This window comes from Pseudophryne corroboree (assembly GCF_028390025.1).
Source record: "Pseudophryne corroboree isolate aPseCor3 chromosome 3 unlocalized genomic scaffold, aPseCor3.hap2 SUPER_3_unloc_19, whole genome shotgun sequence".
NCBI classification, from domain to species: Eukaryota; Metazoa; Chordata; class Amphibia; order Anura; family Myobatrachidae; genus Pseudophryne; species Pseudophryne corroboree.
In genome coordinates, this window is record NW_026967507.1 from 2,137,242 (window position 1) to 2,157,673 (window position 20,432).

At 51.0% G+C, this 20,432-nt stretch overlaps 2 protein-coding genes across 2 annotated transcripts in view; one reads left to right on the forward strand and one right to left on the reverse strand.

The window, feature by feature from the left end:
- The window catches only part of LOC134983582 (zinc finger protein 883-like), a 246,888-nt gene that overhangs the window by 120,619 nt on the left and 105,837 nt on the right, over positions 1–20,432 (reverse strand). The window lies entirely within an intron of this gene.
- The window catches only part of LOC134983585 (gastrula zinc finger protein XlCGF26.1-like), a 51,858-nt gene that overhangs the window by 8,009 nt on the left and 23,417 nt on the right, over positions 1–20,432 (forward strand). Inside the window, exon 2 of the mRNA XM_063949249.1 lies at positions 6,013–6,048. Within this exon, the coding sequence (XP_063805319.1) occupies positions 6,013–6,048 (36 nt within the window). The remainder of the gene's footprint in view (positions 1–6,012; positions 6,049–20,432) is intronic.

The following is a 20,432-nucleotide window of genomic DNA, read 5'->3' on the forward strand; positions in this document are numbered from 1 at the left end:
AAAAAATTCGGGTTATTATTGTTGAGCCATCCTTTCAGAGGCTCCTTTAAATTTATCATACTGTTAACTGGGTTCAGATCACGAGTTGTACGGTGTGATTGGTGTGGCTGGTATGAGTCTTACCCGGGATTCAATATCCTTCCTTATTATGTACGCTCGTCCGGGCACAGTATCCTAACTGGCTTGGAGGAGGGTCATAGGGGGAGGAGCCAGTGCACACCACCTGATATCTCAAGCTTTTATTTTGTGCCCTGTCTCCTGCGGAGCCGCTATTCCCCATGGTCCTTACGGAGTCCCAGCATCCACTACGGACTACGAGAAATAGATTTATCGGTAAGTAAAATCTTATTTTCTCTAACGTCCTAAGTGGATGCTGGGGACTCCGTATGGACCATGGGAAATAGCGGCTCCGCAGGAGACTGGGCACAAAAGTAAAAGCTTTAGGACTACCTGGTGTGCACTGGCTCCTCCCCCTATGACCCTCCTCCAAGCCTCAGTTAGATTTTTGTGCCAGAACGAGAAGGGTGCAATCTAGGTGGCTCTCCTGAGCTGCTTAGAGTAAAAGTTTAAAGTAGGTTTTTTATTTTCAGTGAGATCTGCTGGCAACAGGCTCACTGCACCGAGGGACTAAGGGGAGAAGAAGCGAACTCACCTGCGTGCAGAGTGGATTGGGCTTCTTAGGCTACTGGACATTAGCTCCAGAGGGACGATCACAGGCCCAGCCATGGATGGGTCCCAGAGCCGCGCCGCCGGCCCCCTTACAGAGCCAGAAGACAGAAGAGGTCCAGAAAATCGGCGGCAGAAGACGTCCTGTCTTCAATAAGGTAGCGCACAGCACCGCAGCTGTGCGCCATTGCTCTCAGCACACTTCACACTCCGGTCACTGAGGGTGCAGGGCGCTGGGGGGGGGCGCCCTGAGACGCAATAAAAACACCTTAGATGGCTAAAAATACATCACATATAGCTCCTGGGCTATATGGATGCATTTAACCCCTGCCAGTTTTTCCTTAAAAAAGCGGGAGAAAGGCCGCCGAGAAGGGGGCGGAGCCTATCTCCTCAGCACACAAGCGCCATTTTCCCTCACAGCTCCGTTGGAGGGAAGCTCCCTGGCTCTCCCCTGCAGTCCTGCACTACAGAAACAGGGTAAAACAAGAGAGGGGGGGGCACTAATTTGGCAGATTAATAAATACAGCAGCTATATAAGGGAAAAACACTTATATAAGGTTATCCCTGTATATATATAGCGCTCTGGTGTGTGCTGGCAAACTCTCCCTCTGTCTCCCCAAAGGGCTAGTGGGGTCCTGTCCTCTATCAGAGCATTCCCTGTGTGTGTGCTGTGTGTCGGTACGTTGTGTCGACATGTATGAGGAGGAAAATGGTATGGAGGCGGAGCAATTGCCTGTAATAGTGATGTCACCCCCTAGGGAGTCGACACCTGACTGGATGGTCTTATGGAAGGAATTACGTGATAGCGTCAGCACTTTACAAAAGACTGTTGACGACATGAGACAGCCGGAAAAACAGTTAATACCTGTCCAGGCGTCTCAAACACCGTCAGGGGCTCTAAAGCGCCCGTTACCTCAGATGGTCGACACAGACCCAGACACGGACACTGACTCCAGTGTCGACGGTGAGGAAACAAACGTGATTTCCAGTAGGGCCACACATTACATGATCACGGCAATGAAGGAGGTTTTGAACATTTCTGATACTACAAGTACCACAAAAAAGGGTATTATGTGGGGTGTGAAAAAACTACCCGTAGTTTTTCCTGAATCAGATGAATTAAATGAGGTGTGTGATGAAGCGTGGGTTTCCCCCGATAAAAAACTGCTAATTTCTGAAAAATTATTGGCATTATACCCTTTCCCGCCAGAGGTTAGGGCGCGTTGGGAAACACCCCCTAGGGTAGATAAGGCGCTCACACGCTTATCAAAACAAGTGGCGTTACCGTCTCCTGATACGGCCGCCCTCAAGGAACCAGCTGATAGGAAGCTGGAAAATATCCTAAAAAGTATATACACACATACTGGTGTTATACTGCGACCAGCAATCGCCTCAGCCTGGATGTGCAGTGCGGGGCTGGCTTGGTCGGATTCCCTGACTGAAAATATTGATACCCTGGACAGGGACAGTATATTATTGACTATAGAGCATTTAAAGGATGCATTTCTATATATGCGAGATGCACAGAGGGATATTTGCACTCTGGCATCAAGAGTAAGTGCGCTGTCCATTTCTGCCAGAAGAGGGTTATGGACGCGACAGTGGTCAGGTGATGCGGATTCCAAACGGCATATGGAAGTATTGCCGTATAAAGGGGAGGAGTTATTTGGGGTCGGTCTATCGGACCTGGTGGCCACGGCAACGGCTGGGAAATCCACCTTTTTACCCCAGGTCACCTCTCAGCAGAAAAAGACACCGTCTTTTCAAGCTCAGTCCTTTCGTCCCCATAAGGGCTAGCGGGCAAAAGGCCACTCATATCTGCCCCGGGGCAGAGGAAGGGGAAAAAGACTGCAGCAGGCAGCCTCTTCCCAGGAACAGAAGCCCTCCCCCGCTTCTGCCAAGTCCTCAGCATGACGCTGGGGCCTTACAAGCGGACTCAGGTACGGTGGGGGGGTCGTCTCAAGAATTTCAGCGCGCAGTGGGCTCACTCGCAAGTGGACCCCTGGATCCTGCAGGTAGTATCTCAGGGGTACAAATTGGAATTCGAGACGTCTCCCCCTCGCCGGTTCCTGAAGTCTGCTTTACCAACGTCTCCCTCCAACAGGGAGGCGGTATTGGAAGCCATTCACAAGCTGTATTCCCAGCAGGTGATAATCAAGGTACCCCTCCTACAACAGGGAAAGGGGTATTATTCCACGCTGTTTGTGGTACCGAAGCCGGACGGCTCGGTGAGACCTATTTTAAATCTGAAATCATTGAACACTTACATACAAAGGTTCAAATTCAAGATGGAGTCACTCAGAGCAGTGATAGCGAACCTGGATATATGGTGTCTCTGGACATCAAGGATGCTTACCTCCATGTCCCAATTTGCCCTTCTCACCAAGGGTACCTCAGGTTTGTGGTACAGAACTGTCACTATCAGTTTCAGACGCTGCCGTTTGGATTGTCCACGGCACCCCGGGTCTTTACCAAAGTAATGGCCGAAATGATGATTCTTCTTCGAAGAAAAGGCGTCTTAATTATCCCTTACATGGACGATCTCCTGATAAGGGCAAGGTCCAGGGAACAGTTAGAGGTCGGAGTAGCACTATCTCAAGTAGTACTACGACAGCACGGGTGGATTCTAAATATTCCAAAATCGCAGCTGATTCCGACGACACGTCTGCTGTTCCTAGGGATGATTCTGGACACAGTCCAGAAAAAGGTGTTTCTCCCGGAGGAGAAAGCCAGGGAGTTATCCGAGCTAGTCAGGAACCTCCTAAAACCAGGCCAAGTGTCAGTGCATCAATGCACAAGGGTCCTGGGAAAAATGGTGGCTTCTTACGAAGCGATTCCATTCGGCAGATTCCACGCAAGAACTTTTCAGTGGGATCTGCTGGACAAATGGTCCGGATCGCATCTTCAGATGCATCAGCGGATAACCCTGTCTCCAAGGACAAGGGTGTCTCTCCTGTGGTGGTTGCAGAGTGCTCATCTTCTAGAGGGCCGCAGATTCGGCATTCAGGACTGGGTCCTGGTGACCACGGATGCCAGCCTGAGAGGCTGGGGAGCAGTCACACAGGGAAGAAATTTCCAGGGCTTGTGGTCAAGCATGGAAACGTCATTTCACATAAATATCCTGGAACTAAGGGCCATTTACAATGCCCTAAGTCAAGCAAGGCCTCTGCTTCAGGGTCAGCCGGTGTTGATCCAGTCGCACAACATCACGGCAGTCGCCCACGTAAACAGACTGGGCGGCACAAGAAGCAGGAGGGCAATGGCAGAAGTTGCAAGGATTCTTCGCTGGGCGGAAAATCATGTGATAGCACTGTCAGCAGTGTTCATTCCAGGAGTGGACAACTGGGAAGCAGACTTCCTCAGCAGACACGACCTCCACCCGGGGGAGTGGGGACTTCACCCAGAAGTCTTCCACATGATTGTGAACCGTTAGGAAAAACCAAAGGTGGACATGATGGCGTCCCGCCTCAACAAAAAACTAGACAGATATTGCGCCAGGTCAAGGGACCCTCAGGCAATAGCTGTGGACGCTCTGGTAACACCGTGGGTGTACCAGTCAGTGTATGTGTTCCCTCCTCTGCCTCTCATACCCAAGGTACTGAGAATCATAAGAAGGAGAGGAGTAAGGACTATACTCGTGGCTCCGGATTGGCCAAGAAGGACTTGGTACCCGGAACTTCAAGAGATGCTCACGGAGGACCCGTGGCCTCTACCTCTAAGAAAGGACCTGCTCCAGCAGGGACCCTGTCTGTTCCAAGACTTACCGCGGCTGCGTTTGACGGCATGGAGGTTGAACGCCGGATCCTGAAGGAAAAAGGCATTCCGGATGAAGTCATCCATACCCTGATCAAAGCCAGGAAGGATGTAACCGTGCAACATTATCACCGTATTTGGCGTAAATATGTTGCGTGGTGTGAGGCCAGGAAGGCCCCTACAGAGGAATTTCAACTGGGTCGATTCCTGCATTTCCTGCAAACAGGACTGTCTATGGGCCTAAAATTAGGGTCCATTAAGGTTCAAATTTCAGCCCTGTCGATTTTCTTCCAGAAAGAACTGGCTTCAGTTCCTGAAGTTCAGACGTTTGTCAAGGGGGTACTGCATATACAGCCTCCTTTTGTGCCTCCAGTGGCACCTTGGGATCTCAATGTAGTTTTGGGGTTCCTAAAATCACATTGGTTTGAACCACTCACCACTGTGGACTTAAAATATCTCACATGGAAAGTGGTAATGCTGTTAGCCCTGGCGTCAGCCAGGCGTGTCTCAGAATTGGCGGCTTTATCCTATAAAAGCCATTACCTAATTTTTCATACGGACAGGGCAGAATTGAGGACTCGTCCTCAATTTCTCCCTAAGGTGGTTTCAGCGTTTCACTTGAACCAGCCTATTGTGGTACCTGCGGCTACTAGGGACTTGGAGGACTCCAAGTTGCTGGACGTAGTCAGGGCCCTAAAAACATATGTTTCCAGGACGGCTGGAGTCAGAAAATCTGACTCGCTGTTTATCCTGTATGCACCCAACAAGCTGGGTGCTCCTGCTTCTAAGCAGACTATTGCCCGTTGGATTTGTAGTACAATTCAGCTTGCACATTCTGTGGCAGGCCTGCCACAGCCAAAATCTGTAAAAGCCCATTCCACAAGGAAAGTGGGCTCATCTTGGGCGGCTGCCCGAGGGGTCTCGGCTTTACAACTTTGCCGAGCAGCTACTTGGTCAGGGGCAAACACGTTTGCTAAATTCTACAAATTTGATACCCTGGCTGAGGAGGACCTGGAGTTCTCTCATTCGGTGCTGCAGAGTCATCCGCACTCTCCCGCCCGTTTGGGAGCTTTGGTATAATCCCCATGGTCCTTACGGAGTTCCCAGCATCCACTACGGACTATGAGAAATAGAATTATCGGTAAGTAAATTCTTATTATACCTCATACACTGTAATATACACACACACAGCAATGTCATCACTGATCTGTATTATACTGTATATTATATCCCTGTTATACCTCATACACTGTAATATACACACACAGCAATGTCATCACTGATCTGTATTATACTGTATATTATATCCGTGTTATACCTTATACACTGTAATATACACACACACAGCAATGTCATCACTGATCTGTATTATACTGTATATTATATCCCTGTTATACCTTATACACTGTAATATACACACACACAGCAATGTCATCACTGATCTGTATTATACTGTATATTATATCCCTGTTATACCTCATACACTGTAATATACACACACAGCAATGTCATCACTGATCTGTATTATACTGTATATTATATCCCTGTTATACCTCATACACTGTGATATTTTGTATCTCCCCTATTACACAGGATTATAACAAGATCATTCAGCTGATGACTGGAGAGGTGACTGCTGGGAATGGTGCATTATACAGTAACACCGGGGGACGTGTCTGGGTGGTGACTGCTGGGAATGGGGCATTATACAGTAACACCGGGGGATGTGTCTGGGTGATGACTGGAGAGGTGACTGCCGGGAATGGGACATTATACAGTAACACCGGGGGATGTGTCTGGGTGATGACTGTAGAGGTGACTGCTGGGAATGGGGCATTATACAGTAACACCGGGGGACGTGTCTGGGTGATGACTGGAGAGGTGACTGCTGGGAATGGGGCATTATACAGTAACACGGGGAACGTGTCCGGGTGATGACTGGAGAGGTGACTGCTGGGAATGGGACATTATACAGTAACACCGGGTGACGTGTCTGGGTGATGACTGGAGAGGTGACTGCTGGGAATGGGACATTATACAGTAACACCGGGTGACGTGTCTGGGTGATGACTGGAGAGGTGACTGCTGGGAATGGGGCATTATACAGTAACACCGGGTGACGTGTCTGGGTGATGACTGGAGAGGTGACTGCTGGGAATGGGGCATTATACAGTAACACCAGGGGATGTGTCTGGGTGATGACTGGAGAGGTGACTGCTGGGAATGGGACATTATACCGTAACACCAGGGGATGTGTCTTGGTGTTGACTGGAGAGGTGACTGCCGGGAATGGGGCATTATACAGTAACACCAGGGGATGTGTCTGGGTGATGAGTGGAGAGGTGACTGCTGGGAATTGGTAATTATACAGTAACACCAGGGGATGTGGCTGGGTGATGACTGGAGAGGTGACTGCTGGGAATGGGACATTATACAGTAACACCGGGGGATGTGTCTGGGGGATGACTGGAGAGGTGACTGCTGGGAATGGGGCATTATACAGTAACACCAGGGGACGTGTCTGGATGATGACTGGAGAGGTGACTGCTGGGAATGGGACATTATACAGTAACACCAGGGGACGTTTCCGGGTGATTATTGGAGAGGTGACTGCCGGGAATGGGACATTATACAGTAACACCAGGGGATGTGTCTGGGTGGTGACTGGAGATGTGACTGCTGGGAATGGGGCATTATACAGTAACACCAGGGGATGTGTCTGGGTGATGACTGCAGAGGTGACTGCTGGGAATGGGACATTATACAGTAACACCAGGGGATGTGTCTGGGTGATGACTGGAGAGGTGACTGCTGGGAATGGGGCATTATACAGTAGCACCAGTGGATATATCTGGGTGATGACTGGAGAGGTGGCTGCTGGGAATGGTACATTATACAGTAACACCAGGGGATGTGTCTTGGTGTTGACTGGAGAGGTGACTGCCGGGAATGGGGCATTATACAGTAACACCAGGGGATGTGTCTGGGTGATGACTGGAGAGGTGACTGCTGGGAATTGGTAATTATACAGTAACACCAGGAGATGTGTCTGGGTGATGACTGGAGAGGTGACTGCTGGAAATGGGGCATTATACAGTAGCACCAGTGGATATATCTGGGTGATGACTGGAGAGGTGGCTGCTGGGAATGGTACATTATACAGTAACACCAGGGGATGTGTCTGAGTGATGACTGGAGAGGTGACTGCTGGGAATGGGGCATTATACAGTAGCACCAGGGGATGTGTCTGGGTGATGACTGGAGAGGTGACTGCTGGGAATGGGGCATTATACAGTAACACCAGGGGATGTGTCTGGGTGATGACTGGAGAGATGACTGCTGGGAATGGGACATTATACAATAACACCAGGGGATGTGTCTGGGGGATGACTGAAGAGGTGACTGCTGGGAATGGGGCATTATACAGTAACACCAGGGGATGTGTCTGGGTAATGACTGGAGAGGTGACTGCTGGGAATGGGACATTATACCGTAACACCAGGGGATGTGTCTTGGTGTTGACTGGAGAGGTGACTGCCGGGAATGGGGCATTATACAGTAACACCAGGGGATGTGTCTGGGTGATGACTGGAGAGGTGACTGCTGGGAATGGGACATTATACAGTAACACCAGGAGATGTGTCTGGGTGATGACTGGAGAGGTGACTGCTGGAAATGGGGCATTATACAGTAGCACCAGTGGATATATCTGGGTGATGACTGGAGAGGTGGCTGCTGGGAATGGTACATTATACAGTAACACCAGGGGATGTGTCTGAGTGATGACTGGAGAGGTGACTGCTGGGAATGGGGCATTATACAGTAGCACCAGGGGATGTGTCTGGGTGATGACTGGAGAGGTGACTGCTGGGAATGGGACATTATACAGTAACACCAGGGGACGTGTCTGGGTGATGAATGGAGAGGTGACTGCTGGGAATGCGGCATTATACAGTAACACCAGGGGGGGGGGGGTCTGTGTGATGACTGGAGAGGTGCGTGCTGGAAATGGGGCATTATACAGTAACACCAGGGGATGTGTCTGGGTGATGACTGGAGAGGTGACTGCTGGGAATGCGGCATTATACAGTAACACCAGGGGATGTGTCTGAGTGATGACTGGAGAGGTGACTGCTGGGAATGGGGCATTATACAGTAGCACCGGGGGATGTGTCTGGGTGATGACTGGAGAGGTGACTGCTGGGAATGGGGCATTATACAGTAACACCAGGGGATGTGTCTGGGTGATGACTGGAGAGATGACTGCTGGGAATGGGACATTATACAATAACACCAGGGGATGTGTCTGGGGGATGACTGAAGAGGTGACTGCTGGGAATGGGGCATTATACAGTAACACCAGGGGATGTGTCTGGGTAATGACTGGAGAGGTGACTGCTGGGAATGGGACATTATACCGTAACACCAGGGGATGTGTCTTGGTGTTGACTGGAGAGGTGACTGCCGGGAATAGGGCATTATACAGTAACACCAGGGGATGTGTCTGGGTGATGACTGGAGAGGTGACTGCTGGGAATTGGTAATTATACAGTAACACCAGGGGATGTGTCTGGGGGATGACTGGAGAGGTGACTGCTGGGAATGGGGCATTATACAGTAACACCAGGGGACGTGTCTGGATGATGACTGGAGAGGTGACTGCTGGGAATGGGACATTATACAGTAACACCAGGGGACGTGTCCGGGTGAATATTGGAGAGGTGACTGCCGGGAATGGGACATTATACAGTAACACCAGGGGATGTGTCTGGGTGGTGACTGGAGATGTGACTGCTGGGAATGGGGCATTATACAGTAACACCAGGGGATGTGTCTGGGTGATGACTGCAGAGGTGACTGCTGGGAATGGGACATTATACAGTAACACCAGGGGATGTGTCTGGGTGATGACTGGAGCGGTGACTGCTGGGAATGGGGCATTATACAGTAACACCAGGGGATGTGTCTGGGTAATGACTGGAGAGGTGACTGCTGTGAATGGGTAATTATACAGTAACACCAGGGGATGTGTCTGGGTGATGACTGGAGATATGACTGCTGGGAATGGGGCATTATACAGTAACACCAGGGGACGTGTCTATGTGGTGACTGGAGAGGTGACTGCTGGGAATGGGGCATTATACAGTAGCACCAGTGGAAATATCTGGGTGATGACTGGAGAGGTGACTGCTGGGAATACGGCATTATACAGTAACACCAGGAAATGTGTCTGGGTGATGACTGGAGAGGTGACTGCTGGGAATGGGGCATTATACAGTAGCACCAGTGGATATATCTGGGTGATGACTGGAGAGGTGGCTGCTGGGAATGGTACATTATACAGTAACACCAGGGGATGTGTCTGGGTGATGACTGGAGAGGTGACTGCTGGGAATGGGGCATTATACAGTAACACCAGGGGATGTGTCTGGGTGATGACTGGAGAGGTGACTGCTGGGAATTGGACATTATACAGTAACACCAGTGGATATATCTGGGTGATGACTGGAGAGGTGGCTGCTGGGAATGGTACATTATACAGTAACACCAGGGGATGTGTCTGGGTGATGACTGGAGAGGTGACTGCTGGGAATGGGGCATTATACAGTAGCACCAGTGGATATATCTGGGTGATGACTGGAGAGGTGGCTGCTGGGAATGGTACATTATACAGTAACACCAGGGGATGTGTCTGGGTGATGACTGGAGAGGTGACAGCTGGGGATGGGGCATTATACAGTAACACCAGGGGATGTGTCTGGGTGATGACTGGAGAGGTGACTGCTGGGAATGGGACATTATACAGTAACACCAGGGGACGTGTCTGGGTGATGAATGGAGAGGTGACTGCTGGGAATGCGGCATTATACAGTAACACCGGGGGGGGGGGGTGTCTGTGTGATGACTGGAGAGGTGCCTGCTGGAAATGGGGCATTATACAGTAACACCAGGGGATGTGTCTGGGTGATGACTGGAGAGGTGACTGCCGGGAATGGGGCATTATACAGTAACACTAGGGGATGTGTTTGGGTGATGACTGGAGAGGTGACTGCTGGGAATGGGGCATTATACAGTAACACCAGGGGATGTGTCTGGGTGATGACTGGAGAGGTGACTGCTGGGAATGCGGCATTATACAGTAACACTAGGGGATGTGTTTGGGTGATGACTGGAGAGGTGACTGCTGGGAATGGGGCATTATACAGTAACACCAGGGGACGTGTCTGGGTGATGACTGGAGAGGTGACTGCTGGGAATGGGGCATTATACAGTAACACCAGGGGATGTGTCTGGGTGATGACTGGAGAGGTGACTGCTGGGAATGGGGCATTATACAGTAACACCAGGGGATGTGTCTTGGTGTTGACTGGAGAGGTGACTGCCGGGAATGGGGCATTATACAGTTTCACCAGGGGACGTGTCTGGGTGATGACTGGAGAGGTGACTGCCGGAAATGGGAAATTATACAGTAACACCAGGGGATGTGTCTGGGTGATGACTGGAGAGATGACTGCTGGGAATGGGTAATTATACAGTAACACCAGGGGATGTGTCTGGGGGATGACTGGAGAGGTGACTGCTGGGAATGGGGCATTATACAGTAACACCAGGGGACGTGTCTGGATGATGACTGGAGAGGTGACTGCTGGGAATGGGACATTATACAGTAACACCAGGGGACGTGTCCGGGTGATTATTGGAGAGGTGACTGCCGGGAATGGGACATTATACAGTAACACCAGGGGATGTGTCTGGGTGGTGACTGGAGATGTGACTGCTGGGAATGGGGCATTATACAGTAACACCAGGGGATGTGTCTGGGTGATGACTGCAGAGGTGACTGCTGGGAATGGGACATTATACAGTAACACCAGGGGATGTGTCTGGGTGATGACTGGAGAGGTGACTGCTGGGAATGGGGCATTATACAGTAACACCAGGGGATGTGTCTGGGTGGTAACTGGAGATATGACTGCTGCGAATGGGGCATTATACAATAACACCAGGGGACGTGTCTATGTGGTGACTGGAGAGGTGACTGCTGGGAATGGGGCATTATACAGTAACACCAGGGGATGTGTCTATGTGGTGACTGGAGAGGTGACTGCTGGGAATGGGGCATTATACAGTAGCAGCAGTGGATATATCTGGGTGATGACTGGAGAGGTGGTTGCTGGGAATGGTACATTGTACAGTAACACCAGGGGATGTGTCTGGGTGATGACTGGAGAGGTGACTGCTGGGAATGGGGCATTATACAGTAGCACCAGGGGATGTGTCTGGGTGATGACTGGAGAGGTGACTGCTGGGAATGGGGCATTATACAGTAACACCAGGGGATGTGTCTGGGTGATGACTGGAGAGATGACTGCTGGGAATGGGACATTATACAATAACACCAGGGGATGTGTCTGGGGGATGACTGAAGAGGTGACTGCTGGGAATGGGGCATTATACAGTAACACCAGGGGATGTGTCTGGGTAATGACTGGAGAGGTGACTGCTGGGAATGGGACATTATACCGTAACACCAGGGGATGTGTCTTGGTGTTGACTGGAGAGGTGACTGCCGGGAATAGGGCATTATACAGTAACACCAGGGGATGTGTCTGGGTGATGACTGGAGAGGTGACTGCTGGGAATTGGTAATTATACAGTAACACCAGGGGATGTGTCTGGGGGATGACTGGAGAGTTGACTGCTGGGAATGGGGCATTATACAGTAACACCAGGGGACGTGTCTGGATGATGACTGGAGAGGTGACTGCTGGGAATGGGACATTATACAGTAACACCAGGGGACGTGTCCGGGTGAATATTGGAGAGGTGACTGCCGGGAATGGGACATTATACAGTAACACCAGGGGATGTGTCTGGGTGGTGACTGGAGATGTGACTGCTGGGAATGGGGCATTATACAGTAACACCAGGGGATGTGTCTGGGTGATGACTGCAGAGGTGACTGCTGGGAATGGGACATTATACAGTAACACCAGGGGATGTGTCTGGGTGATGACTGGAGCGGTGACTGCTGGGAATGGGGCATTATACAGTAACACCAGGGGATGTGTCTGGGTAATGACTGGAGAGGTGACTGCTGTGAATGGGTAATTATACAGTAACACCAGGGGATGTGTCTGGGTGATGACTGGAGATATGACTGCTGGGAATGGGGCATTATACAGTAACACCAGGGGACGTGTGTATGTGGTGACTGGAGAGGTGACTGCCGGGAATGGGGCATTATACAGTAGCACCAGTGGATATATCTGGGTGATGACTGGAGAGGTGACTGCTGGGAATACGGCATTATACAGTAACACCAGGAAATGTGTCTGGGTGATGACTGGAGAGGTGACTGCTGGGAATGGGGCATTATACAGTAGCACCAGTGGATATATCTGGGTGATGACTGGAGAGGTGGCTGCTGGGAATGGTACATTATACAGTAACACCAGGGGATGTGTCTGGGTGATGACTGGAGATGTGACTGCTGGGAATGGGGCATTATACAGTAACACCAGGGGATGTGTCTGGGTGATGACTGGAGAGGTGACTGCTGGGAATGGGACATTATACAGTAACACCAGTGGACTTGTCTATGTGGTGACTGCTGGGAATGGGGCATTATACAGTAACACCAGGGGATGTGTCTTGGTGATGACTGGAGAGGTGACTGCTGGGAATGGGGCATTATACAGTAACACCAGGGGGCGTGTCTATGTGGTGACTGGAGAGGTGACTGCTGGAAATGGGGCATTATACAGTAGCACCAGTGGATATATCTGGGTGATGACTGGAGAGGTGGCTGCTGGGAATGGTACATTATACAGTAACACCAGGGGATGTGTCTGGGTGATGACTGGAGAGGTGACTGCTGGGAATGGGGCATTATACAGTAACACCAGGGGATGTGTCTGGGTGATGACTGGAGAGGTGACTGCTGGGAATGGGACATTATACAGTAACACCAGGGGACGTGTCTGGGTGATGAATGGAGAGGTGACTGCTGGGAATGCGGCATTATACAGTAACACCGGGGGGGGGGGGTGTCTGTGTGATGACTGGAGAGGTGACTGCTGGAAATGGGGCATTATACAGTAACACCAGGGGATGTGTCTGGGTGATGACTGGAGAGGTGACTGCTGGGAATGCGGCATTATACAGTAACACTAGGGGATGTGTTTGGGTGATGACTGGAGAGGTGACTGCTGGGAATGCGGCATTATACAGTAACACCGGGGGATGTGTCTGGGTGATGACTGGAGAGATGACTGCTGGGAATGGGGCATTATACAGTAACACCAGGGGACGTGTCTGGGTGATGACTGGAGAGGTGACTGCTGGGAATGGGGCATTATACAGTAACACCAGGGGATGTGTCTTGGTGTTGACTGGAGAGGTGACTGCCGGGAATGGGGCATTATACAGTTTCACCAGGGGACGTGTCTGGGTGATGACTGGAGAGGTGACTGCCGGAAATGGGAAATTATACAGTAACACCAGGGGATGTGTCTGGGTGATGACTGGAGAGATGACTGCTGGGAATGGGTAATTATACAGTAACACCAGGGGATGTGTCTGGGGGATGACTGGAGAGGTGACTGCTGGGAATGGGGCATTATACAGTAACACCAGGGGACGTGTCTGGATGATGACTGGAGAGGTGACTGCTGGGAATGGGACATTATACAGTAACACCAGGGGACGTGTCCGGGTGATTATTGGAGAGGTGACTGCCGGGAATGGGACATTATACAGTAACACCAGGGGATGTGTCTGGGTGGTGACTGGAGATGTGACTGCTGGGAATGGGGCATTATACAGTAACACCAGGGGATGTGTCTGGGTGATGACTGCAGAGGTGACTGCTGGGAATGGGACATTATACAGTAACACCAGGGGATGTGTCTGGGTGATGACTGGAGAGGTGACTACTGGGAATGGGGCATTATACAGTAACACCAGGGGATGTGTCTGGGTGGTAACTGGAGATATGACTGCTGGGAATGGGGCATTATACAATAACACCAGGGGACGTGTCTATGTGGTGACTGGAGAGGTGACTGCTGGGAATGGGGCATTATACAGTAACACCAGGGGATGTGTCTGGGTGATGACTGGAGAGGTGACTGCTGGGAATGGGGCATTATACAGTAACACCAGGGGACGTGTCTGGATGATGACTGGAGATATGACTGCTGGGAATGGGGCATTATACAGTAACACCAGGGGACGTGTCTATGTGGTGACTGGAGAGGTGACTGCTGGGAATGGGGCATTATACAGTAGCACCAGTGGATATATCTGGGTGATGACTGGAGAGGTGGCTGCTGGGAATGGGACATTATACAGTAACACCAGGGGACGTGTCTGGGTGATGACTGAAGAGGTGACTGCTGGGAATGCGGCATTATACAGTAACACCGGGGGATGTGTCTGGGTGATGACTGGAGAGATGACTGCTGGGAATGGGGCATTATACAGTAACACCAGGGGACGTGTCTGGGTGATGACTGGAGAGGTGACTGCTGGGAATGGGGCATTATACAGTAACACCAGGGGATGTGTCTTGGTGTTGACTGGAGAGGTGACTGCCGGGAATGGGGCATTATACAGTTTCACCAGGGGACGTGTCTGGGTGATGACTGGAGAGGTGACTGCCGGAAATGGGAAATTATACAGTAACACCAGGGGATGTGTCTGGGTGATGACTGGAGAGATGACTGCTGGGAATGGGGCATTATACAGTAACACCAGGGGATGTGTCTGGGTGATGACTGGAGAGGTGACTGCTGGGAATGGGGCATTATACAGTAGCACCAGGGGATGTGTCTGGGTGATGACTGGAGAGGTGACTGCTGGGAATGGGACATTATACAGTAACACCAGGGGACGTGTCTGGGTGATGAATGGAGAGGTGACTGCTGGGAATGCGGCATTATACAGTAACACCGGGGGGGGGTGTGTCTGTGTGATGACTGGAGAGGTGCCTGCTGGAAATGGGGCATTATACAGTAACACCAGGGGATGTGTCTGGGTGATGACTGGAGAGGTGACTGCTGGGAATGCGGCATTATACAGTAACACCAGGGGATGTGTCTGAGTGATGACTGGAGAGGTGACTGCTGGGAATGGGGCATTATACAGTAGCACCGGGGGATGTGTCTGGGTGATGACTGGAGAGGTGACTGCTGGGAATGGGGCATTATACAGTAACACCAGGGGATGTGTCTGGGTGATGACTGGAGAGTTGACTGCTGGGAATGGGACATTATACAATAACACCAGGGGATGTGTCTGGGGGATGACTGAAGAGGTGACTGCTGGGAATGGGGCATTATACAGTAACACCAGGGGATGTGTCTGGGTAATGACTGGAGAGGTGACTGCTGGGAATGGGACATTATACCGTAACACCAGGGGATGTGTCTTGGTGTTGACTGGAGAGGTGACTGCCGGGAATAGGGCATTATACAGTAACACCAGGGGATGTGTCTGGGTGATGACTGGAGAGGTGACTGCTGGGAATTGGTAATTATACAGTAACACCAGGGGATGTGTCTGGGGGATGACTGGAGAGGTGACTGCTGGGAATGGGGCATTATACAGTAACACCAGGGGACGTGTCTGGATGATGACTGGAGAGGTGACTGCTGGGAATGGGACATTATACAGTAACACCAGGGGACGTGTCCGGGTGAATATTGGAGAGGTGACTGCCGGGAATGGGACATTATACAGTAACACCAGGGGATGTGTCTGGGTGGTGACTGGAGATGTGACTGCTGGGAATGGGGCATTATACAGTAACACCAGGGGATGTGTCTGGGTGATGACTGCAGAGGTGACTGCTGGGAATGGGACATTATACAGTAACACCAGGGGATGTGTCTGGGTGATGACTGGAGCGGTGACTGCTGGGAATGGGGCATTATACAGTAACACCAGGGGATGTGTCTGGGTAATGACTGGAGAGGTGACTGCTGTGAATGGGTAATTATACAGTAACACCAGGGGATGTGTCTGGGTGATGACTGGAGATATGACTGCTGGGAATGGGGCATTATACAGTAACACCAGGGGACGTGTCTATGTGGTGACTGGAGAGGTGACTGCTGGGAATGGGGCATTATACAGTAGCACCAGTGGAAATATCTGGGTGATGACTGGAGAGGTGACTGCTGGGAATACGGCATTATACAGTAACACCAGGAAATGTGTCTGGGTGATGACTGGAGAGGTGACTGCTGGGAATGGGGCATTATACAGTAGCACCAGTGGATATATCTGGGTGATGACTGGAGAGGTGGCTGCTGGGAATGGTACATTATACAGTAACACCAGGGGATGTGTCTGGGTGATGACTGGAGAGGTGACTGCTGGGAATGGGGCATTATACAGTAACACCAGGGGATGTGTCTGGGTGATGACTGGAGAGGTGACTGCTGGGAATGGGACATTATACAGTAACACCAGTGGATATATCTGGGTGATGACTGGAGAGGTGGCTGCTGGGAATGGTACATTATACAGTAACACCAGGGGATGTGTCTGGGTGATGACTGGAGAGGTGACTGCTGGGAATGGGGCATTATACAGTAGCACCAGTGGATATATCTGGGTGATGACTGGAGAGGTGGCTGCTGGGAATGGTACATTATACAGTAACACCAGGGGATGTGTCTGGGTGATGACTGGAGAGGTGACAGCTGGGGATGGGGCATTATACAGTAACACCAGGGGATGTGTCTGGGTGATGACTGGAGAGGTGACTGCTGGGAATGGGACATTATACAGTAACACCAGGGGACGTGTCTGGGTGATGAATGGAGAGGTGACTGCTGGGAATGCGGCATTATACAGTAACACCGGGGGGGGGGGGGGTGTCTGTGTGATGACTGGAGAGGTGCCTGCTGGAAATGGGGCATTATACAGTAACACCAGGGGATGTGTCTGGGTGATGACTGGAGAGGTGACTGCTGGGAATGCGGCATTATACAGTAACACTAGGGGATGTGTTTGGGTGATGACTGGAGAGGTGACTGCTGGGAATGCGGCATTATACAGTAACACCGGGGGATGTGTCTGGGTGATGACTGGAGAGGTGACTGCTGGGAATGGGGCATTATACAGTAACACCAGGGGATGTGTCTTGGTGTTGACTGGAGAGGTGACTGCCGGGAATGGGGCATTATACAGTTTCACCAGGGGACGTGTCTGGGTGATGACTGGAGAGGTGACTGCCGGAAATGGGAAATTATACAGTAACACCAGGGGATGTGTCTGGGTGATGACTGGAGAGATGACTGCTGGGAATGGGTAATTATACAGTAACACCAGGGGATGTGTCTGGGGGATGACTGGAGAGGTGACTGCTGGGAATGGGGCATTATACAGTAACACCAGGGGACGTGTCTGGATGATGACTGGAGAGGTGACTGCTGGGAATGGGACATTATACAGTAACACCAGGGGACGTGTCCGGGTGATTATTGGAGAGGTGACTGCCGGGAATGGGACATTATACAGTAACACCAGGGGATGTGTCTGGGTGGTGACTGGAGATGTGACTGCTGGGAATGGGGCATTATACAGTAACACCAGGGGATGTGTCTGGGTGATGACTGCAGAGGTGACTGCTGGGAATGGGACATTATACAGTAACACCAGGGGATGTGTCTGGGTGATGACTGGAGAGGTGACTGCTGGGAATGGGGCATTATACAGTAACACCAGGGGATGTGTCTGGGTGGTAACTGGAGATATGACTGCTGCGAATGGGGCATTATACAATAACACCAGGGGACGTGTCTATGTGGTGACTGGAGAGGTGACTGCTGGGAATGGGGCATTATACAGTAACACCAGGGGATGTGTCTGGGTGATGACTGGAGAGGTGACTGCTGGGAATGGGGCATTATACAGTAACACCAGGGGACGTGTCTGGATGATGACTGGAGATATGACTGCTGGGAATGGGGCATTATACAGTAACACCAGGGGACGTGTCTATGTGGTGACTGGAGAGGTGACTGCTGGGAATGGGGCATTATACAGTAGCACCAGTGGATATATCTGGGTGATGACTGGAGAGGTGGTTGCTGGGAATGGTACATTGTACAGTAACACCAGGGGATGTGTCTGGGTGATGACTGGAGAGGTGACTGCTGGGAATGGGGCATTATACAGTAGCACCAGGGGATGTGTCTGGGTGATGACTGGAGAGGTGACTGCTGGGAATGGGGCATTATACAGTAACACCAGGGGATGTGTCTGGGTGATGACTGGAGAGATGACTGCTGGGAATGGGACATTATACAATAACACCAGGGGATGTGTCTGGGGGATGACTGAAGAGGTGACTGCTGGGAATGGGGCATTATACAGTAACACCAGGGGATGTGTCTGGGTAATGACTGGAGAGGTGACTGCTGGGAATGGGACATTATACCGTAACACCAGGGGATGTGTCTTGGTGTTGACTGGAGAGGTGACTGCCGGGAATAGGGCATTATACAGTAACACCAGGGGATGTGTCTGGGTGATGACTGGAGAGGTGACTGCTGGGAATTGGTAATTATACAGTAACACCAGGGGATGTGTCTGGGGGATGACTGGAGAGTTGACTGCTGGGAATGGGGCATTATACAGTAACACCAGGGGACGTGTCTGGATGATGACTGGAGAGGTGACTGCTGGGAATGGGACATTATACAGTAACACCAGGGGACGTGTCCGGGTGAATATTGGAGAGGTGACTGCCGGGAATGGGACATTATACAGTAACACCAGGGGATGTGTCTGGGTGGTGACTGGAGATGTGACTGCTGGGAATGGGGCATTATACAGTAACACCAGGGGATGTGTCTGGGTGATGACTGCAGAGGTGACTGCTGGGAATGGGACATTATACAGTAACACCAGGGGATGTGTCTGGGTGATGACTGGAGCGGTGACTGCTGGGAATGGGGCATTATACAGTAACACCAGGGGATGTGTCTGGGTAATGACTGGAGAGGTGACTGCTGTGAATGGGTAATTATACAGTAACACCAGGGGATGTGTCTGGGTGATGACTGGAGATATGACTGCTGGGAATGGGGCATTATACAGTAACACCAGGGGACGTGTCTATGTGGTGACTGGAGAGGTGACTGCCGGGAATGGGGCATTATACAGTAGCACCAGTGGATATATCTGGGTGATGACTGGAGAGGTGACTGCTGGGAATACGGCATTATACAGTAACACCAGGAAATGTGTCTGGGTGATGACTGGAGAGGTGACTGCTGGGAATGGGGCATTATACAGTAGCACCAGTGGTTATATCTGGGTGATGACTGGAGAGGTGGCTGCTGGGAATGGTACATTATACAGTAACACCAGGGGATGTGTCTGGGTGATGACTGGAGATGTGATTGCTGGGAATGGGGCATTATACAGTAACACCAGGGGATGTGTCTGGGTGATGACTGGAGAGGTGACTGCTGGGAATGGGACATTATACAGTAACACCAGTGGACTTGTCTATGTGGTGACTGCTGGGAATGGGGCATTATACAGTAACACCAGGGGATGTGTCTTGGTGATGACTGGAGAGGTGACTGCTGGGAATGGGGCATTATACAGTAACACCAGGGGGCGTGTCTATGTGGTGACTGGAGAGGTGACTGCTGGAAATGGGGCATTATACAGTAGCACCAGTGGATATATCTGGGTGATGACTGGAGAGGTGGCTGCTGGGAATGGTACATTATACAGTAACACCAGGGGATGTGTCTGGGTGATGACTGGAGAGGTGACTGCTGGGAATGGGGCATTATACAGTAGCACCAGTGGATATATCTGGGTGATGACTGGAGAGGTGGCTGCTGGGAATGGTACATTATACAGTAACACCAGGGGATGTGTCTGGGTGATGACTGGAGAGGTGACAGCTGGGGATGGGGCATTATACAGTAACACCAGGGGATGTGTCTGGGTGATGACTGGAGAGGTGACTGCTGGGA